Source organism: Salvia splendens, chromosome 10 (genome assembly GCF_004379255.2).
Source record: "Salvia splendens isolate huo1 chromosome 10, SspV2, whole genome shotgun sequence".
Taxonomy (NCBI): Eukaryota; Viridiplantae; Streptophyta; class Magnoliopsida; order Lamiales; family Lamiaceae; genus Salvia; species Salvia splendens.
Window position 1 is genome coordinate 13,328,270 of NC_056041.1, and position 21,021 is coordinate 13,349,290.

The 21,021-nt window shown below is 37.1% G+C and overlaps 1 protein-coding gene across 2 annotated transcripts; it reads right to left on the reverse strand.

Annotated features, from left to right (window-relative positions):
• Window positions 1–14,205: 14,205 nt before the first annotated feature.
• On the reverse strand, window positions 14,206–16,223 carry LOC121753149 (3-ketoacyl-CoA synthase 4-like). 2 transcript variants are annotated; one of them, XM_042148344.1, is made up of 2 exons: window positions 15,787–16,223; window positions 14,207–15,691 (listed from the first exon to the last, which is right to left on the reverse strand). In XM_042148344.1, the coding sequence occupies exon 2, from the start codon at window positions 15,609–15,611 to the stop codon at window positions 14,346–14,348; it is 1,266 nt and encodes a 421-aa protein (XP_042004278.1). In that variant the 5' UTR covers window positions 15,612–15,691; window positions 15,787–16,223; the 3' UTR covers window positions 14,207–14,345. The 2 variants fall into 2 exon arrangements, with proteins under 2 accessions (XP_042004277.1, XP_042004278.1); XM_042148343.1 differs by having other exon boundaries at window positions 14,206–16,223.
• Window positions 16,224–21,021: the final 4,798 nt, after the last annotated feature.

Here is a 21,021-nt window from a genome sequence, read left to right on the forward strand (position 1 = left end):
GTTCTCATTCTTCCTCGCTGGTCAATTGCTCAGCGGCTGCTGCTGCTGCTAACACGGCTCTGTATCGAGTGGTTACAACACCGGCTTCCTGGACTCGCCAATGAGCGTTAGTATCTCTGTATATGAGAGGATGATTCCAGTGTCCTCCGCAGTGGTACCTTCTCATGAATGGACAGAAAAACAATTAGAAAAGAAAGAAACAAAAACTATTTACACCTATGCACTAAACACACCCAAGTAATAACACTATGCTTCCCTGGCAACGACGCCATTTTTGGTGGAATGAGAGAGCTATACGCGCAGATTGGATCAAGTTATATGGAAGATAACCGTCCGGGTGGATCAGTTAGCAAATGTCGTTGCCACTTGATCAAGACGTTCTCTCTCGCTTCACCGAAATATATTTATAACTCCCAGACGTGCACTACTTTAACAATAAAACGGCAAGTATAGGGTCGATCCCACAGAGTAGCCGGTGCATTGAGTGTGTGAATAGTGAATAGGGGTCGGCTGCTGCCACGCTTTAAATTGGGAGTTTTAACTATTGGATTAAGCTAGGCGGAATGTAAACTAACTACTGGATCAAGTAACTCATCATGCTGGAAAACAACTGACGGATCAAGTAAGCGATAATCTCAAATAAAGACCTAACTACCTAAACATGCTTCGGAACTACAAATCACTTTGTCATTCAACATAGTTAAACACAGGATCAAAAATTTTAAAGTTGAACCTAAACTGGAACAGTAGACAAGATGCCGAAAACAAAATAACTACGATTTTATACTCAGAGCTCAAAACACTACTGTGAACATGCGTAATACAAAAAAAGATCGATTCTAACTACGGAACAACATCGAATTAAACTTAAACAACCAAAACTGGAAAGTAGGAAAGCTAATAAAGCCGAGAAGCTCTCGGTCGGAACTCGATTCTTCTAACTAACCATTGCTATTATCTAACTAAGCTATCTTTGGAACTGGGGAAAACTTGGAACTAGAAACTAAACTAAAAGGAAAAGCTCAACTAGAAGCGGGGGGAAAAGATCTTTTTAATGGCGTTGCATCCTCTATTTATAAGCTCATCGCAACAATCTCCAGCTAGGATAACAACTTTGGCAGCGAATATTCGTTCTTGCTGGGATTGAGCGCCTCATCGATTGATACGCGCCCTTCTTCTTGAATGCAGTGGTTATTCAATAACGGAATGGGGATTCGGCTTCGTCCTTGCGTCTTACGCATCAACTCGTGCCCCCTTCTAGAATGTAGTGGTCCCCCCGTCTAACTGCTTGATCACTGCCTTGATCAACCCACCCGATTTTTGGCCTTTTCACTTTTTGCGACAGCCTGATCAGTTTGGCCTTATTGTCCTTGGTCAAGCGGTATTCCTGCACAATTAACACTCGCTTTGCGCGATAAACTGATCAAGTAGTCTACATTTTACCCCTAAACCGATGCATGAAATTGGCCTTATCAAGCAGCCTCCAGCTTCAGCGCAAAAAAGAGCCTGTTTTGCGTTCACAAGCCTGTTGCACGTCTTCACGAAGGTTGGCCACTTCGGGTAGATGCCGTCGGCAAGATAGTACCCCATTTATACCGTCGGTTGTTAGCGATGAAGTTGATGGCCGGCGCTTTACCATCCAAAACTTCGGCGAAGAGGTCGGATTGGTGGAGCACGTTTATGTTGTTGTTCGATCCGGAGACCCCGAAGTACGCATGCCAGATCCATAGCCGTTAGTCGGCAACGACCTCGAGTTTAACGGTGGGGTGGGTGCCTTTGTGGCCGCTAGTGTATGACCCCCTCCACGCCACAGGGCAATTCTTCCATTGCCAGTGCATGCAATCGACGCTGCCAAGCATCCCGGGGAATCCGTGCACTTCTTTGTGAATGTGGAGCAGAAACTGACAATCTGTCGTGCTTGGCCTCCGGAGAAATTCGTCGGTGAAGGCTGCCCGGATGCCTTTGCAGAATTGGATCAAACACATTCTCCCAGTGCTTTCTCCAATGTGGAGGTATTCGTCGAACACATCCGCCATTTGTCCAGTCGCAAGTTGACGGATTGTTGCAGTACATTTCTGCAGCGTCGTGTGGCTGGGACGGCCGACGGCTTCGAACCTTTCTTGGAAGAACTCTTCCCGGGCTGCCAATGTATTTGCGATGTGGAGAAATAGCGGTTTCCGCATGCGGAAATGTCGACGGGAGTAGGTATCTCCCCAAACCGGGTTATCGCTGAAGTAGTCGCGGACTAACCTTGCGGCGGCTTCCTCCCGGTTACGATGGATGTAAGTCCGGGAGCGTCTTTGGGGTGGCGCGGCTTCCTCTGCCTCCCGGCGTCGATCTTCTTTAAGTGATTCTTCCTTTATTCGACGCATTTGCTCATATGGATCCATTAGATCGATTAACTTTGGGGGAAAAATAAAAGAGTTGATTTGAGATGAAAATTAGAGTTGAAAGAGAGATGATTTGAGAAGAATAGATGTGTGTTTGTGTGTGAAATGAGGATGAAATAGGAGTATTTATAGAGTAAAAAAATAAAATTAAAAAAATAGGAAAACGGTCGAAAAACGGTAATATTACCGTTTTTCGAATTTTATTTATTTTTTATTAAATTCGATTTAAAAAATGATTTATTGCGTTAGCGTGACGAAACCCACTCGCGGGGCGGCTCGAAGAGACGGGTGTCTCGGCAGGCTGGGGACGCGACGGGACGCTGCAACACGTCCCGCGCGTCTCGTCACGAAGGAACGGGCTTCGAGCCACCCGCGTAACGCGTTGCGCGTGACCTAATGGTCTTGTGTCTTGCTTCATTTGTGGTTCTTAACTAGACAAATCACTTAAATTCTTCAAGATTTTCTAAGTTTATATGCCAGCTGTATCAAGACCCTACCCCACCCCCTAACCATATGAAGCTTATAAATAAGCACCATACCATTCCAACTCCCTCACCTCAAAACAAAATGGCATCGACCTCGATCTCTCACTCGGGGAGCAGCAGCAAATGGTCTGCCCAAGAAAACAAGGCCTTCGAGAGGGCTTTAGCCGTTTATGACCAAGATACCTCTGACCGTTGGGCCATTGGGGGCCGGACGCCGGAGGAGGTGAAGAGGCATTATGACATCCTTGTTGAGGATATCAATACATTGAGAGTGGGAAAGTCTCATTCCCAAACTATCGGACCACGAGATGAACGAATTTAAGGTATCCATATCAGTCTCGTGTTTTGTGTTATCAGTATGTTTTGTGTGTCTCTGATCTGACTACAATGGTAGATATAGTAGAGTGAAATGTGGCATTTTCTCCACCATTGTTAATTAAAGAACTTGGTTGGCCATGAGTAATTGATTTTGTATCTAATTAATTAGACAAAAACTATGTTGTTATTAATAATTTGTGCTCGTGGACACTAAGGCTAGTAGGCCATTATGCACATACTTTTTTTTATTTATAATATTCTTAAATAAGATTCATTGAATTCCAAAAAGGGCCTTTTTGAAACCCCCTCCCAATAATACACTTATTTCCCATTCAATTATCCTAAAATCTTGGTACTGGATTCTTGTGGTGTTGAAGTACTTTAGAAATAATTTGTTCCGACATATCATAGTCACGTGCAATTTTGATTTCTATTTAGTGTTTTTGACACAATCGAAGCACGTTCTTATTTTTTTTGCCTTTGTATTAGTTCTCGATTCCATGCATGCAGAATATATATGTACTTATAATAATGGGTATTACTTGTGATGCAGGTAATATAAAGAGACTGAATAAGAGATAGAAGAAGGTAATGTTACTGGACATATCTTTCATATCTCGTATATATTAGTAATTAATATCTTTACAGTCTATTTTGCTTAGTTGGTTAAGATTAGATTAGATTTATTTGTTTGAGTATTCCACATTATAAATATATGGGAATATTTCATAATTGGGAATCATTCACGAAATAAACTATTTTTTACGCTACTTTCTTCTTCAACAACTCAAAACCATAATTCTTGTCGTTGTTGATCGTCGGGCAAAGATTCCCGCCACTTCATGGAGGAATTGATCCTAGTTCTTGTCGTGTGCGATCGACGGGCAAACGTTTCCGCGACCTCACGGAGGAATTTGTGCGAGGTTAAGGAGTTCATCCTTAACAAGTGGTGCTTTCATTGACGAGCTCATGACCAAAGTCAATCTTCGTTCATGGTGGGAGATATCGCAAGCATCTGAATGCTTGCAATGGAATTCAACAGCAGCAATGTGGTAGAATATTCTCGCTAGGCTCGCCCGGCTCAAGACCCGATTGGTTGCGCATGAGCGCAGGGTAGCAGCAACGCACTCTCCGCTCCGGCCCGAACCTGATCCACCCGACCAACCCTGGCTGTACACCGCCGCATAGCCGCCTCACGCGCCCTACCAGCCAATGCCGGAGTCATACCACTGCTATCCCTCGATGTGAGAATTGAGTCCGTAACATTCGACCCTCCTTTAAGGGCCAACGTCCTCGTTGGTCACGGCTGGTTCTTTGCCAGGCCACCACTCCGTGGGCCACCACTCCGAGTTCTCGTTTGTCACGACCACGTTGGTCACGGCGGATTCTTTGCCCGGCCACCACTCCGTGGGTCACTACTCCGAGCGGTCCCAAACGCACTCGTTGGTCATGGCGAGTTCGTTGCCCGGCCACCACTCCGAGCCGTTTGGGCTCTCAATGAAAGCACCATTTGTTAAGGATGAACTCCTTAACCTCGCACAAATTCCTCCGTGAGGTCGCGGGAACGTTTGCCCGTCGATAGCACACGACAAGAACTAGGATCAATTCCTCCGTGAAGTCGCGGGAATCTTTGCCCGACGATCAACAACGACAAGAACTAGGGTTTTGAGTTGTTGAAGAAGAAAGTAGCGTAAAAAATAGTTTATTTCGTGAATGATTCCCAATTATGAAATATTCCCACATATTTATAATGTGGAATACTCAAACAAATAAATCTAATCTAATCTTAATAAACTAAGCAAAATATACTGTAAAGATATTAATTACTAATATATGCGAATGGAAGATAACATGTAACCTATCCAATTGAAGCAATTATATATACGTATTTAGTTACATATATTGAAGCAATTATATATACGTATTTAGTTACATATATTTCTGTACTATTTGAGAATCATATAGTAGATGCCTAGATGGCGATTCTTGCTATTGTTGGACGAAAGTTGTCCCTATAAATAAATATTGTATGTGACGTGGCATTATCAAACTATGTACTGATAGTTTTTTGAAGGAAAAGGTTTACCATTAAAGTAGTACTCCTTATGAAGCAAATGCAATTCTTATTTATTTCTTACTGCAAAATGATCAAGAAGATCATATATCACATTGAATTGTGCAATGGGAGTTTAAAACATTGCTAATTAAATGTAATTTCTAAGATATATAAGGAGTATACGATTTCATTATAGAATATCTTGTTGCAATAGTGTTCCCTTTTTCATTTTGGTAAGCTTAGAGGATTTTATTTTATTTAATTCTTGAAAATAATCATTCATCATTGAGATCAGATGTATATACTTGTGTTCGTGCTCTGACAATACATGCATAAATAAAATAATAAAGTACAATAATGAGAGAAAATATTGTAATATTATATTTTAATTTTATCGATTCAGTACAATAAAGGAAAAATAACACATTTTATATTTTTAAAGAATAAAAAACATTGTTTAGAGATGCTAAAAAGATCATTAAAAAAAGATTCCGAAGCCAAGAGAAATCAAGGCTCGAAATTTTGTCACGTCTCTCAATCAAATCAAGTGTTCGGACGTTGAAGATTATGAAATATTTTTATAGCTTGATGGTAATAATAGTGACAAAATAACGTGCACAAAGCAAATGGGAGTAGACATTATTAGCATTCAAACATTAGTTTATTAAGAAATCAAAGAAAAACCAGAAATAAAAGGTACTACCATAAGTACAGTCACCATCATTTTTAAAAAAAAGAATGGACATCATATGAAAAAACCTCTAAAAAATAAATAAAAACACAAAATAATCAAAATGTGAAACGAAAAAAAAATAGCTCCAGTGATAGCTAAATATTCTTAAGCCACTAAACAAAATAAGATGCTATACATGTCCTATTAATTATATCGATAAATAGTAGTAACTTAACTTATATTGATAAATATTCTCCGCGATATAGGGCCGAGGATGTGGGCCTTGGGCCTAAGTGTTGGACATGTAGCACATCAGAAATTGACTAAATTAAATCTCATATCGCAGTTGGCAGCGCGGAGCTGTGGTGACCTTGAGGTCACGGGTTCAAACCCCGCCACGCGCTGGGAGACTTTCGACCTTAATCCGTAAACCCGATCTAGCAGGATTAGTCGGATTCACCCAAAGACGGGTTCAGTACACCTGTGGTCAAACCAAGAAATTGACTAAATTAATTCAAAATCTGCATTGAACACTAAGCACAACAGAACGCGGCAAATATGGATATGTGTCCTGACATGTTAGCTGTCCAAATTCCTACGTGCACACATGGTCATCCAGTTATATCCCTCAAACAACGAACGGCATGAGACGTATCGATATACATCACATTCATATTCATACTCTACACACGTCCAGTATGCGACCGTAAAAGTTATATGTAAAGTCTGTAACTCCCGGCCCTTACATTATCATCATGATTGCAAACCTACCTATGTGATGACTTAGAGGATCCCCAATGCAGTGGAATATATCTGTAAATAGGATAGTCATTCCATCTTTGTGCACACCAATTTCACTTTATTATTTAACATTCTATATTTTCCTCTACTCCTTCATTGTCGAGGCTTTGTTCTTACTTCCTCTAGTTCACCAAAGCTTGTTCAATTTGTGGTATTGCAACGAGAACAAAGTGAAGTTGTTTCATCTTTTGAGACAACACGTATGATCTGAGAGCATTATCAGTGCATATCTCGTCGTACGGAAATAAAACTCCTCGGCTTGCGTTATTAGAATAAGGTTTTATTGTTTATTTTTTCAGTAGCAATTTGTTCTTTGTACACAATTACAAATCCATTTCGCTCAAATTCATAGACCGGAGAGTTAAGAGCATGCGCAGCGGTGGCGTCCGTCGCCACCGCCGTCCGCGCCGCTGGCACGGACACCATCCGCCGCCGCTGGCACGGCGCTGCTCGATGTATCGAGTACGTCCGTGCCAGCGGACGCACACGTGGCGCGCTCCCATTCGTCAACGGCATAGCCGTTGTGTTTAAACATTTTTTATTTTATTTTTTTTAAAAATCGGTATTTAATTATAAATAATGCTAAAAAATAAAAAAAAAATCCAAAAATATGGCCGTTTTTTCCCGTTTTTTCTGAATTTTTTTAATTTTTTTTATTTTTTATTTCCCAAAATCATCTATAAATACACACATTCATCACTCATTTATCACATCAATTCATCTCTCATTCATAATTCTTATACAAACTATCAACACATTCAACCTTCACTCAAAACATCAAATGGATTTCACTCATCTCATGGCGGAAGCGGAGCGCGAAGAACAAGAATACTACGAACAACATCGTGCCGCTTACGAAGCATATGTCGCGGCGAATACCCCCTCTCAACCTCCTCAACGCACTAGATCAAATCGCCGCTACATCCATCGTGACCGGGAGGGAGCCCACGAAAGGCTCGTTGCCGACTACTTTGCCGACCATCCGCGGTTTCCGGCAGATTACTTCAGGCGCCGTTTTCGCATGTCAAAGCGCTTGTTCATGCCAATTGTCAACACATTGTCCGCACGTGTTGAATACTTTCAAACATGTGTAGATGCAGCCGGCCGGCAAAGTATCACGGCGTTGCAGAAGTGTACGTGTGCCATCCGACAACTCGCTGCTGGGCAAACGGCCGACATCTTCGACGAGTATTTGCATATCGGTGAGTCCACTGGAATCCTTTGTTTAAAGAATTTTTGCAAGGGCGTTCGTTCTGCTTTTGGGGATGAATTCCTTCGGGCACCCACCACCGATGATTGCCAACGGTTGCTTCGTCTTCACGAATCAGTCCATGGCTTTCCCGGAATGCTTGGCAGCATTGACTGCATGCACTGGAGGTGGAAGAATTGCCCGACTGCTTGGAGGGGGCAACACTTAAGCGGTCACAAAGGCGGCGGCCCAACACTTATCCTTGAGGCGGTCGCCGACTATCGCCTATGGATTTGGCATGCATATTTCGGCTTTGCCGGATCCAACAACGACTTGAACGTGCTCTATTCTTCACCACTCTTCAATGATGTGATGAATGGTGTAGCACCGGCGATCGACTTCACCATCAACGGAAATACATACCGCATGGGTTACTATCTCGCCGATGGTATCTACCCAAGGTGGTCGACGTTCGTGAAGACGCTCCACAACCCGCACGACCCGAGACGGGTTCTTTTTGCGCAGTGTCAAGAGTCAGCGCGGAAGGACGTCGAAAGAGCCTTCGGGGTTCTTTAAGCTCGATTCAACATTGTGAAGGCCCCGACTCGGCTGTGGTACGTGAATAATATCGCCGACATCATGTTCACGTGTATTATATTACACAACATGATTATAGCCGACGAAGGGCCGAGGGCGGCTAGCTTCTACGACGAGGACGAAGCCGGAAGCTCAACAGTGAGGTCTCCCCCACGCCGAGGCGAGCATACGACGGTTGGCCAGAGGATCGAGACAAGACACACAATGCGCGATACTCGAATCCACAATCAACTACAAGAAGACCTAATCAACCACATGTGGGCGAAATTAGGCAACGAGTTGTGGTTTTTTTAATTTTTAGGATTTTAATTATGTAATTTTTAATTTTTAGGATTTTAATTATGTAATTTTTCATTTTTAGGATTTTAATTATGTAATGTTTAATTTTATTTGTCATTTGTAATATTTATTGTGGTTTTTAAATGAATTTTAATATTATGGAAATGTTATTGTTTAATTGAATTTTAAATTAATTGTGCTCGTCCTTGCGGAAGAGCACAGTTGTGGGTGTTGTGCTATTGCCAGAGAGCAGGCATGAATAGTACCGCCCGGGCCCACAACCGTGCCGCTGGCAAGAGCACGGTTGTGGATGCTCTAAGGCCAATGAGTATTTGATAATTGATTTAATCAAATAATACACTTTTTACGATTTAAACAATATATATAGTACTAGTATAGTATCATTCTAGAATATTTAGTATACCACTATACAATTCATCTATTGACCATATCTATATTAATTTTTTGGAAATTTTATAGTACATATATAATTTTTGTATATATTCAATTTAAAGTACACCATTCAGAGGAGATTCAGTTATATTTGATTTATTTGTTTCATAAAAAAGACCTGCGCTAGTGTTCTGTACGTGGTTGGTATATTATAACTTCAAAACATCATTAGAACTTGTTGAGTGGCCTAATCGAGCAATAATTTGTTGATCGATAAATTACAGATTCGATCATCCCTAAAATTAGCCCTCTCGTCTGAAATTTTTCGATATTAAATTTGAATTTGTTTTGTATATAATTATATTGTAATAAAATAAAATTTCGGTGCACCTAATATTTATTAAGAGGCACCATTAAAAAAAAGAGGCACCATATATTTATAACTTTTTGACAATGCTACTACTCCCTCCGTCTCAACTAAGTTGGTACAAAACTTTTGGGCACGAAGATTAAGAAATTGTGTTGAATAGATTAAATGAAAGTAAAATAGAATAGGAAAGAGAAAAAAGTACTTCGTACGAGAGATAAAGAGAGAGTAAAATAAATGATGAAATAAAGTAAGAGTAATTGAATGTTTTGTTTTAGTCAAAAAGGGAAATGACTCAACTTTGTTGGGACGTCTCAAAAAGGAATACGACTCAACTTAGTTGGGACGGAAGGAGTACTATTTATTAGCGATATAGAGTAATTATAGATTGAATATTCGTACATGTTTGTATCAAAAAGTAAATACTTTATTTGAAAAGCGTGAAAATTACAATTAAAAACTAGCATGCTTGCTGCCAATTTATTACTACTACTATTCTTTAATTGAAAAAAAAACGCGATTACTGCGTTAATTATAAAATTTCTTGATTCACCGCAAAAGCTCATATAGCAATAACTCACGTGCCACTTCACATCTTTTGAAGCCTGTCAAAATACAACAAAAACAAATAATTATTAGTTATTACAATTAAATGATACGAATATGTACATCTCATGTCAATTAATATGTAACGAGATTTAAAAATGCAGCTTAGTCTATATATATGATATTAATTGTAACTAAAAATGTTAATATGTGAAAATATACGTATTTTTTAGATTTATAAATGACCATAATTTTAAAGACCATATCGTAGACCTTTAGTCTTAATTATTAACCACTCTATCATTAAGCCAACACACACCACTCTAATTCTAATTCTAATTTTAATTCTAATTCTTCTAAATATCTCTAAAAAGTTGGACACGTTTAAAAAGCGGAAAGAAAACACTAGTAGTATCTAAGATTGAATCTCACTCTCTCTTGGTAGAATATAGTCTATATAAGAAAACAACGACATTAACATACATATAAATACCTTTTCTCTTATTCAATTGGAGGATTTCTTATACTTGGGAATGGGAACATAGCCGGAATCGATGCGGCAGAGATCCTCTATGAGAATCTCATAGTGGCGCTTCACCTCCTCCGCCGATTTCCCACCTCCAACGGCCCGTGCCACGTTTTGCCACCGGTCGGGAGTTTCGGTGTCGAATCGGGCCAATGCCTTCTCAAATAGCTTGTTCTCTTGTTGGGTCCATGTACTGGACCGGTGTGAGCTTAGTGAACTCGACGCCATTAAATTATTTAGTAATTAATTTGAGCACAAAAAAAACACACTAAAAAAGTGTAATGTTTGGCCTCAAATTAAAATAGAAGAGGAAGTGAAATGTGAAATGTGGGATGGTGGTTGCTTGCATGCAAGCTTCTTATATAGAGAGGTTTAGGGGGTGGCCAAGTTGGGGAATATGCTATTTTGTAAAGTTGGAAGTGAATGACTCGTTTGAAGTAGAGCCACACGTTGGGTGTGTGTGTACGTGTAGTAATATTTTCAACATATATTGTCTTTTTTGCTATATTCTTTTTAATTTTGATTCCATATTGCAATTTGGTTCTAATATAATGATGTACATGCAAATTATGACTAAACCCATTGGTTGTAGGGGACGAAGATTGAACAACCACTAATATTTATCTATAAATGGCTTCATTGTTTGAATGTCCCAAAATATATCACATGACTAAAATATGTAGTTTCGGAACTCAAGAACAATAATGTATAAAAGTAAAACAATAATTATTCTGATTGATTGTTTTGGACTATAAGCTCAAAATTGGGTCTCTGAACAAATTACTTTAATTTTTGTTTTTGTATGAAAGTCCAAGAGGATACAATATTTAAATAAATACTTAATCTCACTCATTTTAATATCTAATTAATAAAATATAAATACAATATTCCATCATATAATTAATCATACATGCTAATTAAGAAATCAAGTTAAGAAATTTGTTTTTAAAACAAAAGATATCGAACTACTCAATAGTGTTTTTCTTGATTTTTCATTCTACATATCTAACTTAATTTTTTAAGGGGGATAGAATAATAACAATTAATAATGAACAATTTCCATCAATCACCAAAGGAAATAAGTATATCAAACAACTTAATATATGCTTATCATACTCACATATATATAAATCGAACATTGAGTAATATTCAACCAAATTTGATATTCAAATCATACTAAATATTAGGCCAGTCAAAATGGATATCGGGTATTGGATACCTGATATCCAAACCCGAAAAAGTCAAGTAATTGGATACCCGAAACCCAATTTTTCGGGTATCGGATCGGGATCAGGTAGTGAGAATTTTAGATTATCGGGTATCGGGTAACCCGATATCCGATCGGGTACACCCGAATTATCCGATTTATTTTTTAAAATTAATAAATTATGTTTTTATTACTAAATGTAATTTAATTTCTTAATCACATTTGGGTGGATGAAAATTGTTAATATGTAATTTAATTTTGTAATGTGGATAGATGAAAGATGTAATATAATTTAATTTCTTATTGTGTATAGATGAAAGATGTTAATATGTACTATAATTTATGAATTTTGTATTTCTCAAAGTTTGTAGTTATTTTATCTTAAATTAAACTACTACAAGAATTTTGTATTTCTAAAAGTTTGTAGTTATTTTCTCTAAAATTTGAACTACTACAAAAATTTTGCATTTCTAAAAGTTTGTAGTTATTTTCTCTAAAATTCCAACTATTTCAAAAATTTGTGTTCCTAAAAGTTTGTAGTTATTTTCTCTTGAATACTACTTCAACTTTGTATTAAATTTTGAATTAAATAATATCGAATAAATTCTAAATATAGTGAAAAATTATACTTCAATTTTTTCAGTTACTAAGTGGTCCTCCTTACGACTGGGAAAATTGTAAATCTTCTAAAAAGTTTCAAAGAAACTCTAGAATATAGTCACTTTTCGAAATAATATTTTTATTACACGATTCTATTTGGACAAAAAACGCTTTACTCATTATTGGGCCATCATAAAAATGTTCCAAGATTTTAAAACTTTTTCGGATTATTGGCCTATTGAGGTCCATACCCGCTCCAAATTGGTCCAAGACATTTTCGGGCCCAATTAAAGAATATATTCCCAAAATTGCAACATAACATATTTACTAATTACATTCACTCATTTACTAATTTTTGTTTTAATAAGGAACTTTGACCAAATTTCAATCTAAAGAACATAGCAAAAAAAGTATTCAATACTTTAGTTTAAAGCAATGACCGATAAAATAAAGTAACCGTAAATATAAATGAACAAATTTGTTACAAAAATGGGCCAAGAATCTATCTTGTGTATGATACCTTTTGAGGATAAGTAGATAAAAAGAGTATTTTATTTTATGCGCCGAATATATTATATACGTTATAATGCGTGTCTTCTAATAAAATCAATTTATTGAATATTGATCAATTGACTTAAAAAGCATACTCTATCATCTATATATGTGTGTATATTGCAATATTTTATGAAGTTTTTAAACATCAAAATTATAGTGTTTATACTATAGCTCCATATCAACTTTGGATATTACTGGATTATAAAAGGGGATACCTCTTATAAATTTAAAAAGTTCAACCACTAAAAATATAGACTTAAGCGAGCATCACTTATCTACTATGGGGTATTCGGTTTACAAGATTGTACCCCGAATTAAATATGTAGTGTGTTTCATTTTGTAAGATTCAATACCACAACTCAATCTTAGATGGATAATCATTGGATAACTAATCATAGCTACCCTATGACTAAAATAATCTTACAACTCAATACTAAATTATATTTTGGTATAATCATACATTAATTAATCACTAATTATGGAGCATATAAAAAGTATGTGTACAAACAATAATTTCAGAGAAAATGAACTTTCAAGGACAGATTAAATACAACGATAGTCTGTATGTTTCATAAATAAAGAGCACTTGTCGTTTAAAACAGGACCCATTAGATACATTTTGGTGCAAAAAAGTAGGTGTAAAGATTAGCAAGCATTGTGTGCTCAGTAACGAGTATGGCAATGGATGCATTCGCCGATATTAGCAACAGATATGATCCGCTGCAATGGAGCAAAAGCTTATAGAGTATGGCAATGGAGTATTTTTTAAATATCACCCGCTAGTAATTTTATCTTGCGCACAAGTACGAGTGAGACAAACTAAAAAGGAAAGTAAATCAGTTTCGATGTACTTTTTTGCTAAAATTAAATATGACTCAATTATTTTGGAATTTCCCAAAATAAATAAAAAATGACTCAATTAACATGGAACGGAGAGAGTATTAGTTGTCTACTACTATTATGGCCCTTAATATTTTTAAATCATATACTTATATTACTCCTATAATTAAAAATTTTAAATTTTAATTTAATTTGTTTTGTAATTTATATGGTTTCCTAGTATTTTTCATGTTATTTCATTATTCCTCTTATAATAATGCATCGTTGTGATCTTGAATAGTGTTAGGTGATCATTTTTAAAATTTTGCTTGGAAGATGCCAATGCATTTTATGAGAGCCTTTATGAATTGACTTTATGAATTTATAGATCCAATTGCAATAACCAAAAGCAAACCATTAAAACTAAAAGCACATTACATTTGAACAACTAGTGCACACATATTCAACACGTCCATTTTTACAAACATGACTTAGAACAATCCGAACATTTAGAAAAACATAACTTCAAATATAGGACTCCCCGTCACTGGGCCAAGTCGACCGGATAACGGTGGATGCAGTCGAGCCACGGGCTATCGGGGGACGGCCCCACATTGCGCAGCGCCTCCCAAACGGCGCTGTTGCACTTAAACCCACTCCCGAACGCAATCTGCCACACCCGCTGCCCCTTCCTCACCCGCCCCTTCGCCTCTATGTACGCCAACTCGTACCAAATCGAGCTCGACGAAGTGTTCCCGAATCTATGCAGAGTCATCCGCGACGCCTCCACGTGCACCGGATCCAGCCGCAGGCTCCGCTCCAGCTCGTCGATCACGGCTCGCCCCCCCGCGTGGATGCAGAAGTGGTTGAACGCCAGCTTGAAATCCGGTATGTACGGCTTGATTTTAGGGTTCACGATTTTGCGCGCGATTAGTGTCATGAAAAACAGCAGCTGCTCGCTCACCGGCAGCACCAACGGCCCCAGCGTCGTGATGTTCGATTTCAGCGCCTCTCCGGCGATCGCCATCAGATCCTTCGACAGCGAAACTCCGATCTTCCTGATTTTCGGATTTCGATTGTCGTCGTCCTGCTCTTGGTAGACGCATTTGAAGGCGGTGTCGTCGGCGCCTTTGTGCGTCCGGACGACGTGGAGGATTTTGTATTTGGATCGGCGCCGATCGGAGGGGCGATTAGAGAGGAGGACTGCGGAGGCGCCCATGCGAAAGAGGCAATTGGGGATTAGCATTGATTTCTTGTTGCCGAAGTACCAATTCTGCGTGATGTTCTCGGTGCTCACCACGGCGGCGTAGGTGTTGCGGTGGAGCTGAAGCATGTCCTTCGCCAAATCGACGGCGATTAACCCCGCGCTGCACCCCATCCCGCCCAAATTGAAGGTCTTCACATCGCCGCGGAGCTTGTATTTGTTGACGATCATGGCGGACAGCGACGGTGTCGGATTAAATAGGCTGCAATTCACCACCAAAACCCCGATCTGCTTCGCCCGGACGCCGGTTGTTCGGAAGAGGCTATCCAGCGCGCCGAACATCACCTGCTCCGCCTCGGCGCGCGCGGCGGACATCGACGGCTGCGGCGGGAGGAGGTGGAGGGCGTCCGGGAGGTACGTCTCCTCACCGAGCCCGGAACGCTCTAGAATCTTCCTTTGAAACTCGAGCGACGACTCGTCGAAGTCGCCGGTGAGTCGCGAGTGGTCCATGAACTTGCGGAACTCGACCCGGAGCTTATCGGGCGGGCGGTAGCAAGCGTAGTCGACTAGGTAAACGGATCTGGGCCGGGTCATGAACCCGACCATCAACCCAGATACCACCACGCCCGAGAAAATCGAAACACTCGCGAGATTATACTTGAGACTGAGATACAAACTCTCGAAATCTGCCGATATTTTGAGCAATGTGAAGGCAATGAGAGGGATTAGGCACAAAGCTAAGAAATGCTTCATGAAATAATGGTACCCTAATTTCACGTACTTGCTGAGCTGGAAATCGGCGGTGGCGGTGGTGGGATTGGGTTGTGCCATCAAATTAATTAATGATTGTGTTAGTGTGTAGTGACCAAATGTAAGGTATTTATGATGGAGGGGAATAATTTACATATGAAAATGGAAAAATAATAGATGGATCTGGAATAGAATGTGATGAAATAATGAAATGAAAATTTTGGTGTTGGGTGAGAAGTTTGGAAGGAGTAGATACAACTGTTGATTTACAAGGGGTTGGGGATTAGATGTATTAAAAAAATAGTGTGTCCACGTACGTATTATTTTAAAAATAAAATTTAAAATGAATGAGGGGTTTTAGACTCCATTTGTAATAGGTATAATTGGTGAGGGGTTTTTTTGCGTGTTGAGGAGTTTGGGGACGAGAGGGATGTGTGTGAGCTGATGAAAGACTGCTTGAAAATTATGTTGTGGCGGAGGGCTGTTATTTGATGGCGTGAACTACAATGTTTGGATTTATTTGATGCGTTTTGAGTATAAATTAAAATTTTAATTTAATCGTTGGTATGAAAACCCAACTTTTCTTGAACTTGTGGTCATTAATCTTTGTCTACTTTGTTGCCACAAATAAGGTAAAACATTATTGTATCGTTCTCCTTCGTCCCGGATATATAAGATTGACACATTTCTTAGTCCATAGCAGATTTTAGGAGTTGTTGGTTAATTTATTTAATTGGAAAGAGAAATAGTGAGTGTAAGATTAAATGGAGTGAGAAATAAAGTTACCAAAAATGAAAGTTTGTCATCTTAGCTGTAAAAGATAGAGTAATATATAAAAGAGTGATGCTAAATGGCCATAATGTGGCCGGCCATAAAGAGTTAATTTAGTCTATTTACATGTATAAAAAAATTAGAATTACCGATATAAACTTATATGTGCGTGAATGGACTTGTGAGTTGATACTTATATGCCCATTACGTAAAACACATTAATATCACGAATTACTGTATACGTTGAGCAACAAACAAGAAATGACAGTAGTAATAAGTTGAGCAAAAACTACGAGAGAGTAACACTAACATGTTGAGCAACATATAATGAAGATGATATAAAAGTAAAATCAAGTAGTATTAAACCAAAAATTTAAAAAAAAATCAATTTTTTTTGTTATTTAATTAATTTATGGATGGCCATAATGTGGCCGCATAGCATTATTCTATATAAAAAATCAATAGAAAAGTATTGCATATAATAAATGAAATAGATAAATTTGTTACCATTAATGCGGTTAAGAAAAATTAAATAATCAATCAAATTTTGGGATGATGAATAATCATCCAATCAGATGATTCGGTGCAAATTTTCAAATGGGTTGAAATATATATGTAAACACGCAGATAATAATTAGATAAGTTAGCACGCAGATAATAATTTTAAATTAAAATTAATTTCTGCATAATCTCAATGCAGATGGAAAATCTTAAAATATTAGGAAATTATAAATTTAATCGAAAATGTATCGATATATACTATGGATTATATTAATTTTAAAGGTAGACAGACGACTGTGTTCTACGAGTAGTTTCTCAACTACTGACCAAACCGTATCCGACTATTTATTTAATCGTTCTTGGTTTTTTAATTTCTAATAACAAACGTTGTCCTTTTTACACGTTAATTAATTTATTAGTATTATTGGCTGCACCAAACTATTTTACGTTTCATTTATGGCTTTTCTCAAATTAGGAAACTTCTCAACTGTAAACCACCTTACATATTCTTTTCTAGTCATTTTCCCTTCCATAAATGTTGAAGTGTCAAACAATCTTAAAGCATTACACAATATATAAGATGCGATATATGTTCGATTGATTATAGTAACTTAACTTTCATAGAGGACAAGAGGATTACTATTTTATGACGTAAATTATTGATAGATAAAATATAAAAAAGTAACCAAATATGGCTTCAAAATGCTTGTCATATATGGAGTATTAATATCGACATTTTTTTGTTACAAATAATATAAAGCACGGGGAAAAACCTTGTGTTCATGTTAGTTTGTAATTGTAAATACTACAATTAATGATCGAAATCGGCGTCAATAAAGCCTGAAATAAATTACATCTATAAAATAATTCTTTTTTTATGAAATCTGATTTGCCTATTACATATATATCCAATTCAGGCGATAGAGTATTGTGATATGCTATGCAAAAGTATATTATTATTATTATTATGAATTATTATTATTATTATATTATTATTATTATTATTATTATTATTATCAATTTATCACAATTTGATTATTGTAAATTTTATCAGAACATGCATAATGGGCTTTAATTACTTTCCAACAGGCCCTAAACTAAAACCCAAAGCCGAAGCGCATCAGCCCACAAGATACAAATTATAAATCTCAGATTATAATTAATTTAGTCCAGCTAAAGAAAATAATTTCACAGGTTAATTCCTTATTTTTTCAGTCTCCTGATAATCTGCAGAACTGATTGAATTTCTCTGTTAGGAATTTTTCATGTCTTTGCTTGATTATCATCTGATATTGTAAAGCAAAATTGTGTTATTGGTCGTATTAATCAGCTTTAAGTAAAATTATGTCATTGATGCATCATGCATGGAACATGGTTGTGTTACTAATGTATTGCTAAATATGTTGAAGTAAAGTGAGAATTATGTGTATTGCTAAATATCCTTAAGTTAAGTGAGAATTATGTGTGTTTAGTGTAGCATAAATAATTAATTATGATCCTTTTGTTATATATATGCAAAGAATGAAGAAAGTAAAGTGATTTATTTTTTTGGTTTGATCACGGGTGTATCGAACACGTCTTTGGCAGAATCCGACTAATGCTGCTTCACCGAGTTTGCAGATTAAAGCCGAAAGTCTTTCAGGGGTAATGGGGTCTGAACCAGTGACCTCAAGGTCACCACAACTCTGTGTTGTCAACTGTACTACAACCCGTTGATTGTGAAGCGATTCATTAGTGTACAAAGAATGTTCATCGAAATTACTGATGATGCTTAATTTTTTGCGTGGAGCATTTGAGAGCTACCAAATGTGGTCCCTTTAAAGGGTATATGAATTCAAATATTCAATAGCTCATAATATTATTTTTGGTACCAATTTTATACTTATATGCTCTTATTTATTCTCAATTTTTTATTTTCCTTCATTATCTAGAATCATTTTTATTCTTGTTATTACTATTTGAGAATTCATAATCTATGAAGGAAAATATCATATTTTGTCCTAATATTCTGTTTTTCAACAATGGCTCATAATTGAACTATAGAAAATCCACACAGCAAACGAATTTGATGTTGGCATCAGATCTAGCATGTCATTTTATTCATGATACTATTACAAATTATTGAAAAAAGTTTGTCAAATGTTGGACCATGACGATTTTGTAAGTGGACCCTGACTTTTATCATTGTGATGTAATGGCTTATGCATGTGATCATTTAAAATTTTATGAAAACTACATGCATCGTTGTTACTTTGCTTCAATAACATTAGAAAGGAAATTATAAAAAAAAATACAGTAGATAATTAGTTCTAGACCCTTTATTACATATACCGATATTGAATAAGGACGATTTTATTTGGCATATTACAGAACTTAATTAAATAATTATTGTTATGGATTGAATCATTGGAGTTATTTTCTCCCGTTGATGTCACATTCTTATATTTGTTTTATGTTTTTATTTAATTTTTTGAGAAAACATTTTTTCATATGATGTCTATTCTGTAAATAAAATTATGGTTATTGTACCTTTTCATTTCTCTTGTTTCTAGCGGGTTTTTTCTTTGATTTTTTCATAAACTAATGTTTATATGCTAATGTCCACGCCCACTTGCTTTATGCACGTCATTTTGTCATTATTATTTCCATCAAGCTATAAAAATATACTCCCTCCGTTTTTTAAAAATAACAATTCTTTCCATTTTAGTCGTGTTCTTTAAAAATAGCAACTTTCAAACTTTCTATTTTAGGAAATTTTTACACCCCTATACATCCATTTATTTACTACTTATATCACTACAATTAACACCTTAAAGTGGACCCCAAGATCCACTAACATTAATTCTATTACTTTTTATTACTTTTTTTCTCTCACTCTCTCTTACTTTACCAACTTTTCTACCTCTTTTTCTTATTTTACTAAATTATGCATTAAAACTCGTGTCGTTTCAAACCTCCCTATTTTTAAAAAGGAGGGAGTAGTATAATAATCTTCAACGTCCGAATGCTTTGCTTTATGCACATCATTTTGTCACTATTATTACCATCAAGCCATGAAAACATTTCATACTCTATAACGTTCAAATACTTGATTTGATTGAGCGATGTGACAAAAATTCGAGCCTTTCTCTTGGCTTCGGAATCTCTCTTGTTTTTATATGACGTTTTTAACTTCTCTAAACCATGTTATTTTTATTCCTTAAATAATGTGTTATTTTTCCCTTATGCATAACCATATTTTTATATACACAATATTATCATATTTACTCTCATTGTACTTTAATATTACACTAATATTTATTTACTGATGATTATTGTATATGCATGTACACATAGTCGGATGTGTTCCTATGTTAATGGATAGTGTAAGGCCATCCACAGTGGGGCGGACGATAGCGCGCCTGATGCATCGGACGCGCTATCGTCCGCCACTGTGGCTCTGCGGACGACGGACTATGCGTCGTCCGCGCCTGACGCTTAGTTCGCGGACGAAGCGCGGACGATAGAACATCGTCCGCACCATCGTCCGCCCACTATGGGTGACGCGGACGATGCAACGCGTTTTAGTTTTTTTTTAATTCGAAATTTTTTAAAATATTGTAGGATAGTCAATTTTTTTAATTATAACCTGTGTAACTTTTTTTTATAATCAATGAATTTTTTACCGTTCTTAGTTAATCGTTGTGTTTTTTCTAAGTTTGCATTTAAATATTTGAAAACATTTAAATTAATTAACAAAACAATAGTAAAATGCTTAGGGCGCTCCACTGCAGGTGGAAGGAAGGAGGATAAAATGCTAACGTGGCGGTGCATAGGGCGGACTTTAGGGCACCCTAAGTGTGGATGCTCTAAAAAAAGAATACGCACACGCACACAAACGTATATACGTCAGATTCTAATTATGAAATTTCTACTTTCCTTCACAAGTGTTTCAATACTTAAATAAAATAAAACCCTCTCAGTCCTCAGAGAGAAGAAAAAAAAGAATACATAA